The 14470-nt window shown below is 41.3% G+C and overlaps 1 protein-coding gene across 1 annotated transcript in view; it reads left to right on the top strand.

Moving 5' to 3' along the window:
- LOC132145293 (serine/threonine-protein kinase SMG1) overlaps positions 1-14470 on the top strand; it is a 41781-nt gene that overhangs the window by 23612 nt on the left and 3699 nt on the right. The window contains exons 34-58 of the mRNA XM_059556192.1: positions 2283-2504; positions 2591-2771; positions 2875-3036; positions 3795-4012; positions 4105-4259; positions 4363-4585; positions 4671-4917; positions 5153-5382; positions 5615-5863; positions 5957-6095; positions 6176-6285; positions 6380-6598; positions 7219-7412; positions 7527-7699; positions 7810-8089; positions 8551-8823; positions 8956-9190; positions 9277-9503; positions 9585-9741; positions 11091-11280; positions 11426-11898; positions 12160-12297; positions 12380-12712; positions 13760-13987; positions 14126-14337. Of these exons, the coding sequence (XP_059412175.1) occupies positions 2283-2504; positions 2591-2771; positions 2875-3036; positions 3795-4012; positions 4105-4259; positions 4363-4585; positions 4671-4917; positions 5153-5382; positions 5615-5863; positions 5957-6095; positions 6176-6285; positions 6380-6598; positions 7219-7412; positions 7527-7699; positions 7810-8089; positions 8551-8823; positions 8956-9190; positions 9277-9503; positions 9585-9741; positions 11091-11280; positions 11426-11898; positions 12160-12297; positions 12380-12712; positions 13760-13987; positions 14126-14337 (5468 nt within the window). The remainder of the gene's footprint in view (positions 1-2282; positions 2505-2590; positions 2772-2874; positions 3037-3794; positions 4013-4104; positions 4260-4362; positions 4586-4670; positions 4918-5152; positions 5383-5614; positions 5864-5956; positions 6096-6175; positions 6286-6379; positions 6599-7218; positions 7413-7526; positions 7700-7809; positions 8090-8550; positions 8824-8955; positions 9191-9276; positions 9504-9584; positions 9742-11090; positions 11281-11425; positions 11899-12159; positions 12298-12379; positions 12713-13759; positions 13988-14125; positions 14338-14470) is intronic.

The raw sequence follows: 14470 nt of genomic DNA, 5'->3' as shown, positions 1-14470 counted from the left end.
TTTTAATTATTTATTAATAAACAAATGTTTTCTTGTCTGCTGCAAGATGAAATTCACAGTGCTGGCTCTCTCCGACAGAGAAATGCAACATTCACAGATTGTTGAATGTTGAATATGAATGTGCCCTGTCTTTTAATGCGCATTAATAATTTTTGCACAAATACTTGCATATGATTATTAATTCAAATTTTGCATTACAACGTAAATTATATTTTACATGCAATTATCCAAAATGAAACCAAACAAGATTTGTAATGAAGACAAAATAAATAAGAATAAAAGCTGCACATCTACCATCACACATGCAGTGCAAATCTTGCACATTTTACTCACCTGCATTTAAATGCAGCTGCATTAATTTTTTTTTTTTTCATTAAGTAATATGAAAGCAAGTAGGGCTGGGTGATAAATCGATTTTATCAAATAACTCGAATTTGTAATTTACATCGGTTTGTTTGAAAGCAAAGGATGAGCGCAGCGGTGTGATTCTGACTGGAGCCTCTATCACGAGTACAATTCATGCCAACAGCCCGTAATATAACTTCATATTCAGCAAGAATTCATGTTAAACATATTTAGCTATGGCTTGATCAGGTTATAATGACTGCAATAGTCGAGTGGGATGTTAAAGGCTATATGAGTTTGTCTGTTTCTTTTACTGATTTTTTTCGGGTTAAAGCATGATTTAAACATAAAGCACATTCACACGCAATCGCTTTAGCAATAATGCATTCAAACAAATGTGATCTTACAGTGCTACTACATTATCAGTAGGCTATTTGATTTTGAAATCTTGAAGAAATTAATCGATCTGTTTAGATAAAATAACTGACAAAAATGTACTGTTATTTTCTTCACAAACAAAATTTGCACAGCTGATGGGCTACTATTAACAAAAAATAAATAATAATAAAAATAATATATAATAAAAAAAATAAAATAAAATAGTTATTTCCAGCATTAAGGTAATAACATTAGTTTTTTATCATCTTGTCTCAGTTATAAGTTTATAACTATATTAAAACGTGTTTTGAAAAATTTCTTTATCATTTGAATATTGATTTTAAAATCGATTTAAATCATAAATCAGATTTTTTTTTTTTTAGGCCGTATGCTATCGCCCAGCACTAAAAGCAAGTAAAGAAGGCTCCCTTTTAAAATCAAATATTGTCAGTTAATGAAGCTCTTTTTTACATCGTGTGCAATTTGTTGATTTATAATGAGAGAACTTGAGTTTAATCGTGAGGACGGTTTATTAATCCTTCCATTCTTTAGAGTTTCAAAGATTTAGCTAAATCGTGCAGGTTTAATTTATTTTGTTTCTTGTTTTAGGCTAATTAGGCATAATAAATGTGAATGAAATTATACTGCGCTTCACGTTTAAACATGCAACAATTTCTTAATCTGTTTACAGACAAATGTCTTTTTTCCAAGAAGTTATGTCAAAATAAAGGACAGGTAACGAATAACAAAGATGCATGTTGTTTTATTAAAGGAATTTTAAAATATAAATTAAATATAGGCATAATATATGAAAATATTAACATTGCATATTAATCCATGTAGGCTACCCTCCTAAAATAGGCTACCACTTTTAATGCTCAGATGCAAAGTAAACCACAGTTTCTTTTGAATAATATAACACATAATTCATATAATATAAATACTGCAGACCTTTTAAATGTATCAAATCTAAAATATTGTTTAATACCATGTAGATTAGAGAAAATATAATCACAGGTTCAGGCACAGGCTTGACATTTATCCTGCTTGAATTCGTTCTAATAAATGCACATAACTTCATAAGTACCAAACTTTCATCTGTGAATATTACATTTTAAATATATTAAATATTTTAACTATAGTCTTTTTATTTCATTTTCCGTGACTGAAGCAGTCAAATGTAACACATCAGCGAGGCAAAACTGACGTCTATTTGTGAAAATGTGCTTTGATGCACTTGTTTGATAACTTGTGGTTAAAGCGCCACTCAGCAGTCAAAAGCTGCAAATGCACTTTACAGACGCCGCGGCAGCGGTGCCCGCGGCGGTAAAATGGGCCTTTAGGCTGTCTACTTAGTGTTTATTTTTCAGCAATCTTTCAAATTAAATTCTTTTGGAATGCTATGTTTTACTTCCATTTTTGATTGATTTAAACTGTACATTTAAAATAAAAATCTAAATTTCTTTAAAGATATTTTACCTTGTAGATTTCTGCCTGGATGTTAATGCTGATGTTCATTTATCTGCGATGGGGATGTGAATAGTTCTGGTTTTGTGCAGGATGAGGACATGGCCTTGCAGAATGAAGAGGATGAGGAGGACGACATGGTGGATGTGATCGTCAGACAGCTGTTGGGTGCCTGTCCGTGGCTGTCTGAGGTGCAGGACACTGTGACCGATGGGCTGATTGGGGTGTGGAGGAGAGTGGTTGACCGAATCTTCAGCCTGTACCGGGTCTCCTGCAGAGCATACTTCACCTTCCTCAAACTCAACGCTGGGCAGGTCAGAGGATTTCTCCTCTAATGTTTATGCAGTGATACATTTCTAAAACAGAAATCGATCAAATTTCTTGGTGTCTTGATCATCAGGTGCCCATAGATGAAGACGACCCCAAGCTGCTGCTGAACAACCAGAGCAGCAAACAGAGCAGCGATGATGTCATTGTCATGGCAACCCTCCGTCTGCTGCGCTTGCTTGTGAAGCATGCTGGGGAATTAAGAGAGGGTCTGGAGCACGGCCTGGCATCCACCCCCACTGCACCCTGGAGAGGTAAGAACTTGAACATGGATACAGTAATGAATACTTTCCTCTTTACATCATGTAGATAGTTATTTCTGTTCATGCAATATTAATATCTCTGTTATCTCTCTAGGTATCATTCCTCAGTTATTCTCCAGACTAAATCACCCTGAGGCTTACATCCGCCAGAGCATCTGCAGCCTGCTGTGCAGAGTCGCCCAAGATTCACCCCACCTTATCCTCTACCCTGCCATTGTTGGATCCATCTCACTTGGTGGAGAGGCTCAGGCTGCAGGTACATGCTGTATTTCCAGACGGGGACATCCTGGCTACCTTAGGCCATGTGTCCACTGAAGCATAAACATTTTTAGCCGGATGAAAATGCCAGATGCTCTTAAAACTAGGGCTGCTTGAGCACTTTTTAGCTGCCTACCTGATAGACCCATGGTGAACGAAAAGTTTCTCTAAACATTGTTTTACATATATTGATATTCTAGTGGTCTGGGACCATGCATCTAGGCCAAATATTTACATTTATTCATTTAGCATTAGCTTTTATCCAAAGCGACTTACAAATAAGGACAATGGAAGCAATCAAAAACAACAAAAGAGCAATGAAATATAAGTGCTATAACAAGTCTCAGTTAGCTTAACACAGTACATTTAGCAAGGGCTTTTAAATAATAGAATAAATAAAAAGAAAACGGATAGAATAGAAAAAGAATAGAGCAAGCTAGTGTTAAGAGTTTTTTTTTTAAATTACTACAGTGCAACAGACCAGGGTTTCCCAAACGGGTTAAAGAGTTGATCAAAACACTTATAAAAAAATAAAAAAAAGTGCCAATATTTGCACTTAAACATGCCAAAGAGACTATAGTCAGTGTCTCATCACTCTGCTTGCTTTTTTTTTTATTTTATTGAAGACAATTGGAAAATGCTCTGGATTTATGCTTTGATGATGACATTAAACAACCAGTCAGTTCTCAGTTTAGTGATAATATATAGAAATTTTACCTCTTTGGGGAAGAAAAATGTCATTTTCATCTCTTCTAGGTAATAAGCTGCCGTCGTCCCTGCCAACCCTTCTTGGGAACATGCAGGGAGAGGCTCTTTGTGGAGGTGAGAGCGAGACAGGCAGCGGGCCGACTTCTCAAGAGAGCAGCCGCGGGGAAGACATGATGTATTCTAGCGAAGACCAAGCCATGATGCAGGACTGCTACAGCAAGATCGTAGACAAGCTCTCTTCTGCCAACCCCACCATGGTGCTACAGGTATTACAGAAAGGACTCTGCTGTTCTGAAAGTGTCTGTTTGTGTTAAAGGCCATTGTGTTTAAGAGTTTTTTATGATCCTTGCGTGTGCAGGTGCAGTTGTTGGTGGGCGAGCTGAGGAGGGTCACTCTGCTCTGGGACGAGCTCTGGCTGGGGGTCTTGCAGCAGCAACACATGCACGTTCTGCGCAGGATTCAACAGCTGGAGGACGAGGTGAAAAGAGTTCAGAACAACAACACTCTGCGCAAGTAAGTCACGACCCTGGAAATAAATATATAAGGAGAAACTTCATTAGTGAGTGACTCGTGCCTCTTGGAAAATCATTTAAATTCTCAATCTCTTGTGGTTTAGGGATGAGAAGGTGGCTATTATGAGAGAGAAGCACTCTGCTCTGATGAAGCCTGTGGTTTTTGCACTGGATCACGTATGCAGCATCACGGCTGCTCCTTCGGAGACTCCTCACGAGGCGTGGTTTCAGGAGACGTACGGAGAGGCCATCCAAAATGCTCTAGAGAGACTGAGGAGCCCTCTTAATCCAGCCAATCCTGCCAGCAGCTGGGTGCCCTTCAAACAGGTCAGGACAGTTGTGTGCATAAGTGAACTGCTCATATGCATGCTGTGCATTTTAGCTTTTGTATTACTACCCCTTTCTGTCACAGATCATGCTGAGCTTGCAGCAAAGGGCACAAAAACGGGCTAGTTACCTCCTGCAGCTAGATGAGATCAGCCCCCGCCTGACTGCCATGAGCAACACAGAGATGGCTCTGCCAGGGGAGGTGTCTGCTACAGACGCAGTCACCATCCAGAGCGTAGGCAATACCATCACCATCCTGCCGACTAAAACCAAACCCAAGAAGCTCTACTTCCTAGGCTCTGATGGAAGAAATTATCCTTACCTATTCAAAGGTATGAGTTTTAAACGTTGCTAAAAGCATCACCAAAAACTCGTTTCAAAGACTTTAGTTCTTCTTCAAACACAAATATACATATTACTTGAGATTTCTGTCCCTCCGTTCCCACCAAAACTATTAAAGGCACTGTAAAAGTAATCCATATAAATTGAGCAGTTAATTATTTTTGTGTGAATTATCCTATTTAATACATGCTATGTGCTCATGTAAACGTTATCTTTGCGTTTTAGGACTGGAGGACTTGCATTTGGATGAGAGGATCATGCAGTTTTTGTCTATCGTCAACACCATGTTCACTAAAGTGAACCAACAGGAGAGCCCAAGGTTTCACGCCCGTCATTATTCTGTCACACCGCTGGGCACCAGATCAGGACTCATCCAGTGGGTGGATGGAGCCACTCCTCTGTTTGGTCTGTACAAACGCTGGCAACAGCGTGAGGCTGTGGTCCAAGCCCAGAAGGTGAGAGGGAAAATTAGCATAGAGTGCTTCAGAAAAATTGTTTTACAGGATTTTTGTAAGAACATTTGTTGCATAAAAATTAAGATCATTTATAAAAGTAAAATATGCAAATAAAAAATCCCAGTTGTCATTTTCAGTTGATGTAAATAGTGCAGACCTATTGACTGGATTCCCTTTAAGTGAAGGAAGATTTTTAAATTCTGACCAAATCTTGTACCTTTTTTAAATTTAGGCACAGGACTCCTTCCAGCAACCTCCAAATCTTCCCATGGTTCCACGGCCCAGTGAGCTCTATTACAGTAAGATCAGTCCTGCCTTAAAGGCTGTCGGGCTCAGTTTGGATGTGTCGCGCCGTGACTGGCCGTTGAGTGTCATGAGAGACGTTCTCCGAGAGCTGATGGAGGCTACACCTCCTAACCTCTTGGCAAAGGAGCTCTGGTGCTCCTGTACCACCCCTAGTGAGTGGTGGAGTGTGACTCAGGTCAGAGGAACCACTATTCACATGTCCTACCTATGTTCAGCAGAGTGTAAGAGCCTTACACTAGAATTAACCAATCTTGTGTGTCTCATTTAGTCTTATGCCAGATCCACCGCTGTAATGTCAATGGTGGGATACATCATTGGATTAGGAGATCGTCATCTCGACAATGTGCTGATAGATATGACCACTGGTGAGGTGGTACACATTGACTACAACGTCTGTTTTGAGAAGGGTGAGTGCTTGTTCACTTGAGAATGACTCAAAACATACTTCATTTGGCATAGACATTTACATACCTCGTCATCCTAACAGGAAAAAGCCTGAGAGTACCAGAGAAGGTTCCTTTCCGTATGACACACAATATTGAGACCGCTTTGGGGGTCACAGGGGTGGAGGGCATCTTTAGACTGTCCTGTGAACAGGTAAAAATGAGATTCCTCATGAATGGGAATGATTCATTTAATGTTTAATTTAGAGCATGCATATACTTTTTAAACGGTGTCCTTTCCCCTTCAGGTCATCCAGATAATGCGCCGTGGCAGAGAGACCCTCTTGACTCTTTTGGAGGCGTTTGTCTATGACCCGCTGGTGGACTGGACAGCAGGTGGCGAGGTGGGCTTTGCGGGGGCTGTGTATGGAGGTGGTGGTCAGCAAGCAGAGAACAAGCAGAGCAAGAGAGAGATGGAGCGAGACATCACACGCAGCCTCTTCTCCTCCCGTGTGGCTGAGATTAAGGTGAGAATTTTAAGTACAGATAATACAAATATGTACATTGGCCTTAAATGTGAGGTATGTTGATTTCAGTATATGAATTTGCTTAAATAATGAATTTCTTCAACACTCCTGCTGCATGACATTGGTTGGGTAAGCAGGTATTCAATCCTCAAACTGTTGCCCCTGGTTGAGCCATGTTGTATATCACATATTTAGGGGAACCAAACTTATTAATTATTAAGCTATATAAAGTCCAATGTATATTATATCCCGCTTTGTCTGCATGTATGAAGTACACTCAATTTGAGCAATTTGAACTATATCTAAATCTCAACTGTCTGATTTATTTCAGTACAAAATAAAAAGGTGGATTTAAAAATGTGCACAACTTTATCTGCATACATGCAGTATACTTACATGGAGTGATCATATAGCAGTTCTCAACTGCTTTGGTTCTTGTATTTGTCACCAAATGAAAATGGTATTATCGCCCAGCTCTAATATGCTAAGTGCCATTGTAAGGCATGAAGATGTTGACGTATAATACCCATTAACATTGTTCTTTGTAAAGCTGCTGTGAAACAATATGTATTGTGAAAAGCGATATACAAATTTATTTTTATTTTTTTGTGTATATATAGGTGAACTGGTTCAAGAACCGTGATGAGATGACTGGAGTGCTGCCGCAGGTGGACGAGGCAGTGGATGAGTACCTAAACCTGCAGGAGCAGCTCACACAAGTGGAGAAAGTGCAGGGCAAGCTGCTGGAGGAGATGGAGTTCCTGGAGGGAGCTGACACCAGAGCAGATCATCCCATCCACTCCCTGGAGCATAGGTCAGCAGACGAGACCAAGAAATCATGTTCAGCTGGTCACAATTATTGCTTGATCGTGTAATAGTGTAGATTTGATGGGACAAATTAGAAGTTCTTTCTCCCATCTCTTTCTAGATACTCAGAGCACACTCAGTTGCAGTCCAGGCAGAGAACTGTACAGGATGCTATTCAGGGGAAGTTGTCGGATCTGGATCAGTGCATCTCTCAGTATCATGCTGCCTTTGCCAGTTTAGAGGCCACCCAGCTTGCCAGTCTCCTCCAGGAGATCAGTAGCCCTATTGATTTAGGTGCAGATCATTTTGTCTTTCTTTTACAGAATATTAACTGAAGTTTAATGAGAAGCAAAAGGAGCTCTTGCAAACTTCTAATTTGTTCCTTTGTTTTGTGTAAACTGCAGGTCCACCTAGCTACGTGCCAGCAACTTCTTTCTTGCAGAATGCAGGCCAGGCACATCTTATTAGCCAGTGTGAGGCACTGGAGGCGGAGGTGAGCGCTCTGTTACAGCAGCGGCGCTCTCAGCTGCGAGGCTGTCTCGAGCACCTGCACAGTTATGCCACCGTGGCCTTGCTGTACCCCCGTGCAGTGCTGCTCAGACACAGGGTTCATACATGGAAACAGTGGATGGAGGAGCTGGTGTGTGACCTGACCGTGGATCACTGCCAGACCATCTACCACCAGTAAGAGCAACTACTGATTGTCTTTTGTTCACACTTTTTGGCTGCTTTTCCATCAGTAATTGGTCAAACTTCATATAATAAAAAACGATAGCATTTTATTATTGCGTTACCGATCAAAAGTATGATGTTGGTAAGATTTTTTTAATGTTTTTAAAGAAGTCTCATGCTCACCAAGGCTGCATTCATTTGATCAAAAGTACTGTGAAACAGTAATATTGTGAAATAATATTATTAGTAGTAATATTATATTATTTAAGCTTTTTATCCTTAATAAGTGTAAAAAAAATAGCTGAACCCAAACTTTTGAATGTATATAAAGGTTCTCATGCCCTGGAAAAATCAATCATGCATTTGTATTAACTGTTATCATTTTTACATTATTGCATGATTTGCATTTTTAAAATGGACTTTTCCATGTCCTTTTAATTAATTTGATATCATAATACCTATTTTCTTTTCAGATATGAAATGCAGTTTGCACCCCAGCCCCCTCCTGCCTCATGTCAGTTCCTGTCTAGCATCGAGATGGCGCTGCAGCACCATGCAGCAGAAACCAACACTCGGCTGCTGCGGCAGGTAGAGCGTCTGAAGGCAGAGGGTGCTGGTGTGCCCATTTGTGAGGAGCAGCTGCAGGAGATCGAGCGCTGCATCAAGGTTTTCCTGCACGAGGACGCCGAGCTCGGGTCCTTCAGCCTGGCCGGCATCGTCGTCTCTGCCCTCTGTGCCCTCACCAGGTCTGAGTCTAAAAAAAACTACAAGAAAGTGAAAATCTTCATTTGTTGCTGAAATGATTTACTGGTCCTCTGTGCCTTTTTTTCCCAGTGATCTTAAAGAATTTGAGAATTCAGTGTTTGTGTGCTTTGCAGGCGTAACCTGGTGATGGAGGGAGCTGCAGCCAGTGCCGGAGAGCAGCTGGTGGAGCTGACGTCCCGTGATGGTGCCTGGTTCCTAGAAGAGCTCTGCAGCATGAGTGGAAACATCACGTGCCTTGTGCAGCTATTGCAGCAGTGCCAGCTTCTGTCACATGACCTGGACATCCTCAGCCTTGCAGAGACTTCGCAAGTTGTCTACCTGGCCAATGGCGTCTACACCTGCCTTCAGGTAATGTTCTCAGTGTTTAATGGTATAAAGTGGTTTCACCGATGGTTTTCCACCCTCTTAAACATTTTTTTTATTAATATTTGAAGGAGCTCAACACAAACTTCCGTCAGATCATCTTCCCAGAGGCTCTGCGCTGCATGCTGAAGGGAGAAAATACGTTAGAGGCCATGCTAGCAGAGCTGGATGCACTTATCGATCAGTGTGCAGATGGGGTTTCGCTGCAGGGACTGGGGGACGTTCTGCAGGCTCACCTTCGTAACACCGCCATGGGCCTAGAGGAGGATCCAGATGACCACTATCTGGATATCACCAGGTAACATGGAAAATAGAAATATTTACTAAGAAGTACGTAATGTTATTGTATTTGTATGGACTGAACTGTGTTTTGTGTCAGGGTTCTGCGAGCCCAGTACTCAGAACTGATCCAGCCACGCTGTATGGAGAGCTCCGGGCAGGAAACGCCCAAGATGAGTGCCGGTCAGATGTTGCTGGTAGCTTTTGATGGCATGTTTGCCCAGCTGGAGACTGCTTTTGGACTGTTGATTGACAAGGTAAAAATACTGATTTGAAAAGTATTGTAGTTTGTAATTCATGTTTGGATAGAGGTGTAATATTGTCTACGGCCATCTCCAGACGAAGTCAGAGCTTTCCCTATCCGATCTTTGTTTTTTTCCTCATCTCGAGAAATATATGTACACACAAACCATGAAACCATCACAAAATGTAGTATACATGCTAGACCAGTATGTGGCACTGTAATTCTGCCACAGAGATACACTTAAAACAGAGAAGACGACTTGGACTATGCGCATAAATCTAAACAAATATGAAATAATACATTTATTAATGTGTTAATGGATAGACACTCATTCAGTGTTTGTTCATGTTTTTGTCGCTGTTAAATGAAGTAGCAGTGTCTGACTACGTAGGGTGATGAAATCATCGTTTCACTAAACAAATGGATTGGCTGTATGCACGAAAACGGTTTAAAAAAAAATAGTGGTTTTACACTCCCTAAATGCCAGATCTGCCCGGGCTGAAACACCAGTGCGATGCTAAATTTTTACAGATACAACTAAATGCATCTGTGTAGACGGGGTCTAATATTTGACCACCTGAGTCTGTAGTACACTTTAGATGTTCTGTAAACCTGTATGATTAATCAAAGAATACAGATTTTTTTTTTCTTTTTTTTTGTCAGTTTGAGAGGTATACACATCAGTTAAATAGCGTATGGATTAGAGCATTAACAATAATAACATTATAGTTATAATTAGGGAGGCACTGAATGTTTGCAGAAAATAGCAAAAACAAAAAAATCTGGGGGAAAGTCTTCACTGAAACTGCTACTCGTCAGTTGCTCAGAAACATTTTATTTTTACAAGGCATGTGACAATGTGATGCGTGCAACAAACGTCTTCCCAATCATTTATGAATCTGCTGTTGTCAGCACTGAAGGTCTTCCTGTGGGTTTCCACCAAAATAAAAGCTGAGAAAAAGCAAGAACTCCGTCAACATTCCCAATTAAATTAAAGCAATGGTGAAAAAAATTGGCTAAATACATGGGGAGGAAAAACGTGAAAACTGTCCAGTTTCAGCTTCAAAAATTTTCATTTCGTGATTGTAATATATTTCAGTTAATAATATTTAGTGTGTTCTTATTTAATAGAATAACACTTTTTTTATGTTATTATTGTGTATTCATATTGAATGGTGTTCCATGGACGCAACAAATTGTGACTGCAAATGCCTGAAGTGGAAAGAGATGAATAAGAAAATAGCTGACTATGGCTATGAGCGTGGTCAGGTTTTTCTTCTGTTTTTGTCCCTAGCTGATCACATGCCTGAGATGTTTATTAGATTAGAGTTCTGTCTAAATGAATCCTGTTCTCTCCTCTAGCTGAACTCTATGGATGTGCCTGCTGCCTGGAGAAAGGTGGATGTGATCCGGGAGTCCAGAGCTACACAGGTCCATTTCTTTGATAATGTGCAGACCAGGCAGGTCTTGGAGGAAATTTTCTTCCTGAAGAGACTCCAGACCATCCGAGACTTCTTCCGTCTGTGCGGATCATTTGCACAGACACTATCTGGTAAACATCTGCTAGACAATTTCTCAATGTTTTCTCAATATTAGCAATGACACATTAATAAAGTAAGAAATACAAAGTAGCACACAAGAGTAGTACGTCATTGTGCAGAATCAAGCTTTTTGTTAGACACTTATTTTTCTAACAGGAGCATGTCCTACACCCACTGATGAGCCTCCACCCTCAAATGGCCCAGTAGCCATAGTGAAAGCCATGTATCGGGGCTCCACTGTAGTGAGTGAAGACCAGATGATGCGGCCCATCAAAGCCTTCACGGCAGATTTTGTGAGGCAGATGCTGATGGGGCTCCCCACCCAGGCTCTGGGCCTGGCCATCTGCAGCGCTCTCAGTGCCCTCGGCATGGATCTCATCGGTCAGGTGGAGGCCAAGGACTTCGGCGCTGAGGGGAAGGTTTCTCTGGATGACCTGTGCAAGAAAGCAGTAGAGCAAGGGGTGCAGGCAGGACGGATATCCCAGCTGCTGCTCAACAGGGCTACAGTGCTGGCCAGCTCCTACGACACGGCCTGGAAAAAACTGGACCTGGTACGACGTCTGGAAGTCAGCATTGAAGCCTGTAAGGTCAGCCTGCAGAGGACTCAGCTTCACATCGCCATGTTCCAGGTATGAACCGTGCCTACATTTACAAAAAACTATTTCATCGGTTGTGGCTGTGAAGTTCTAGTGAAACTTGGTGTACAAAAGAACAGGTCTAGGATGCATTGTCAATAACAATAACATAGTCACTTTAAAACCAAGCAGCTTTTCGTTGGTCAGCGCAGCAGATTCTAATCTGAGGATTTGTGGGATTTGACTGAAATTCACACATGAAATTTTCTGAAGCATCAATAAATGTGATCTTCACCTTCTGCTCGCTCTCATCAGTGGCAGCATGAGGACATTCTCGGTGCGAGGACGCAGCCCATGACAGTCAGTCCGCCGCCTCGCTCCATCATCCTGAGCAACATGAAGAAGAAGCTCTACAAACTCAGTCAGGACGAAGCTTCTATTGGCAGTGTCCAGGTTAACGCCGTCGCATGTTTTGGAAAACGTGTCAAAAGTGAAATAAAACTTTTCATCTAAAATGTTGGGTTTTGTGTTGCAGGAGAAGTTGGCAAGTCTAGAGGGCAGCATAGAGCAGAGGCTGAAGTGGGCCGGTGGCGCAAACCCTGCACTCGCCCCAGTGCTGCAGGACTTTGAGGCCACTATAGCAGAACGCCGTGCCATGGTGATGAAGGAGAGTCAGCGTGCCAACCAGGTTACTTTTCTCTGCAGCACCATTCTCAACTTCGAAGGTCTGCGTACCCGCACTCCAGAAGCCTTGAACATGGATGCTACACTGTTTGAACTTGTGAAACGATGCCAGGCCACCTGCTCTTACGCTGCCCAGTTCAGCACCTCCGTTTCCTCTCTGGAACTTCAGCTGCTGCATAGACTGGTGAGTCTGTTTTTTTTTTTGTTTTTTTTCTATCTACTAGGGGTGCTACGATCAGGGTTTTTGAGGCCGATCATCAAAATCTATATCTGCCGATACGATCACTGATGCCGATCTTTTTATAAACGATCCTTATCGTGTATTATTGTTTATAGTGTTGATCCAATCAAGATTTTTAGACATTTTTTCGTACGTAAGCGGTGCAGAAGCAGCTGGTGCTCACTGTGCTTTCACACAGGAGTCTGCAACTGATCCGTGGCTGTTTACTGCACACACAACATTTATCTGTCATTTTGATTTAGAATCCAAACATTGTTACTAAAAATGCTTTTTCAGCATTATGATTTATTATTACACAAAACAGTAAAAATCTTTCATAGACGCGTTTAAATGCAATAAAAATAAGAAACCGATTATATACATTTGTGCATTTGGAGAGCGAAAGAGCGCATGCGTAGATTCACTCACTTTTTGTGAAATTGTCTCACAGATAGTTCAAATTACTTTATACGTCATTTAATGATGAAATATGAATTGCACCTCACCTTCAGCATTATAATTATTACACCCATGCCGGACAGAGACTAAGACAATGTTGTGCCAAACCTCTCACGACAGCGTCATCAGCTTGAAATCGGTTTATGAGATCTGCCTTTATAGAGACCGCCGATCAAATATCCCAAAGAGATTTTCAGCCGATAGTCATCGGTAGCCAATCAATCAGAGCACCCCTACTGTACACACAACCATTCACAAGTTGGAATCGGTAAGCTTTTTATTTTTGTTTTGTTTTATGATGTCTCATGCTCACCAAGTTTGATTAAAAAAATACAGTAAAAAACAGTAAAATTCTAAAACGTGCCATTAAAAATAACTTCTGTAATTTCTGTAATGACGACAGCTGAATTTTCAACATAATTACTCCAGTCTTAAAAGCAGTGCATCCCTTCAAATCACTTAAACTACTTGTGAATTAAAAAAAAACATTTCACCGTAATCTGTTGGTGTGGTCAGTTTCTAATTGAAAAGCACTGAATTGTGTCTTTCCAGAGTGCTGCCATGGATCTGTCCATTGGTGGGCCTGAGTGGCTTGTGTACGCACAGACTCAGCTCACCCAGGAGATGTCCAGTCAGAAAGCCATGCAGGAGGAAAGAGAGCAGCAGCTGGAGAGAGTGACCGAAACCCTGCAGATGCTGGTCGACTCCATTAAAGTCATCCTGTCCAATCACAACCGCCAGCTTGCTGATGTTAAGCACCTCCTGCGTACCATGGCAAAGGTATATAAGCCTCTGATGCTAAATACTATATTGGTCACCTTTAACCGCTGACAGTTGTTTTTTTTGTTTTTTTTTAAGTGTTATAGAATATCTATCTTTTGTGTGCACACTAATAAGACCTGATTTTCAATTTGGCAGGATGAGGAAAATGCCCTTGCAGAGGGAGAGGAAGTGACTTATGAGGGTAGTGTGCGTCAGTTCCTGTCAGAATACAAAGCATGGCAGGATAATGTGCAGATAGTGCTTTTCACAGTAGTGCAAGCTACAGGTCAACCACGCAGCCAAGAGCAGGTTGAGCTGCTGCAGGAGATCCCTGCCACCCTGAAGGAGCTAAAGCTTCAGAGCCAGAGGTGAGCAGAGACAAAAGATCCGGTACTTTGGTACCAAGTCAGTATTAAAAAAATGCAAATGTTATGGTATCAGGTTTCTTTTTTACTTAATTGTAAAATATGCAGGCTAGAGAAGGGCTTTTTTTTTTTAAGC

Source organism: Carassius carassius, chromosome 1, assembly GCF_963082965.1.
Source record: "Carassius carassius chromosome 1, fCarCar2.1, whole genome shotgun sequence".
NCBI lineage: Eukaryota > Metazoa > Chordata > Actinopteri > Cypriniformes > Cyprinidae > Carassius > Carassius carassius.
The sequence above is the reverse complement of the archived record's forward strand: the minus strand, read 5'-3'. Positions and strand labels throughout refer to the sequence as shown.